Source organism: Cynoglossus semilaevis, unplaced genomic scaffold, assembly GCF_000523025.1.
Source record: "Cynoglossus semilaevis isolate Cse_v1.0 unplaced genomic scaffold, Cse_v1.0 C19185580, whole genome shotgun sequence".
Taxonomy (NCBI): domain Eukaryota; kingdom Metazoa; phylum Chordata; class Actinopteri; order Pleuronectiformes; family Cynoglossidae; genus Cynoglossus; species Cynoglossus semilaevis.
Genome location: NW_007585850.1, coordinates 1 through 1,315, shown reverse-complemented (window position 1 = coordinate 1,315; position 1,315 = coordinate 1). Strand labels below are relative to the sequence as shown.

Sequence of the window (1,315 nt, the reverse complement as noted above, 5' to 3'; positions counted from 1 at the left end):
TCCACAGTGTGTGCAAATAATAGTGTAATATACAGTGCATATTAGAGCAACACAATTTTAATTTTGTATTTTAATAATATTTAATTATGCATTAACTCTGACAGGCCTTATTTTTACGTAAATTATATTTCTTTGCCAACTTGTCTAAGGGCAGTCTGCTGTGTCTGTGCTGCTGAGCAGAGTTGCCAGTGACACTGCAGATCTGTCAGTCTGTTGTCAGTATTAGTCTGACACTTCCTCTTCACTGCCACACCAAGCCCCTCCCTCTGTGAGTCACACCAACGTTAACATCCAGACCTGGTGCCAACCTAAAATACCAAAGATGTTTCATGTGATGTTTATTTACCAACAAACTGTGGTGAAAGTCCCCGTGTGATTGGTTGAGCTTTTGCACACCACACTGAATGCTGACTGTGGAGATGTTCAGCTTGTGCTTCATCAAACTGTGTCTCTTCTTCTTCTTCTGTAGCTTTTTGTTGTCCCTCAGTACAAAATCCTTGTCAGCCTTCTGGGTGAGTTCCGTTTCCTGTCAGCGAACATGGATTGAATTGGAACAACACTAGAGATTTAACGTCTGCTATTGGCTCCCACAGAGAACAACATCTACGTCCATGACCTCCTCACGTTCCAGCAGATCACTGTGCTGTCCAAAGCACGAGGAGCCTCGCTGTTTGCATGTGACCTGCAGGTCAGTTTCAGTGCAGTGATGACCTTATGTCATTGGTGATGTCTCCAACGAACAAAGAGCCTGTCATGCTGTGCATTATTTTAACCGTTTACTGCCTTTCACTTGATCAACATTCACACAATCTCTGTTTGTAGTTCAGAGGTCAGTCCAAGGTCAGATCAGACAAGATTCACAGGAGCTTCTTGTACATTTTTTAGTAGTGTCTGTAGTAACAGTCAGATTACCGCCTCATTTAATCAGAACTTCTGAGGGTCGTACAGCTTATATTCTCTCTGTCTGCCACAGCAAACGTCTACAGGAGAGGAAACGCTGAGGATGTGTGTGGCAGTGAAGAAGAAACTGCAGCTGTACTACTGGAAGGACAGGGACTTTCACGAGCTGCAGGTGTGTGAGTCAACACGCTGTCATGTATGCTGTGGTTTTTTTCCAGTCCTTTTGACAAATTTATCTGTCTTGTGTGTTCTTTTTGTCTGCTAGGGTGACTTTGGTGCTCCAGATATTCCAAAGTCCATGGCCTGGTGTGGAAACTCCATCTGTGTTGGTTTCAAGCGAGACTATTACCTTTTTCGGGTGCGTTGTCTGACACTTCCTTCAATTGTATTTTGGTAGAATGATGTAAAAAAAAAA

The 1,315-nt window shown here is 43.1% G+C and overlaps 1 protein-coding gene across 1 annotated transcript; it reads left to right on the top strand.

Annotated features, from left to right (window-relative positions):
- Positions 1 to 469: 469 nt before the first annotated feature.
- Positions 470 to 1,293, top strand: LOC103399147 (vam6/Vps39-like protein; the record flags this gene model as incomplete). Its single annotated transcript, XM_008337882.2, has 4 exons — positions 470 to 512; positions 594 to 688; positions 974 to 1,072; positions 1,166 to 1,293. Coding segments are annotated over 4 exons (365 nt in total), but the record flags the coding sequence as incomplete, so codon positions are not given.
- Positions 1,294 to 1,315: the final 22 nt, after the last annotated feature.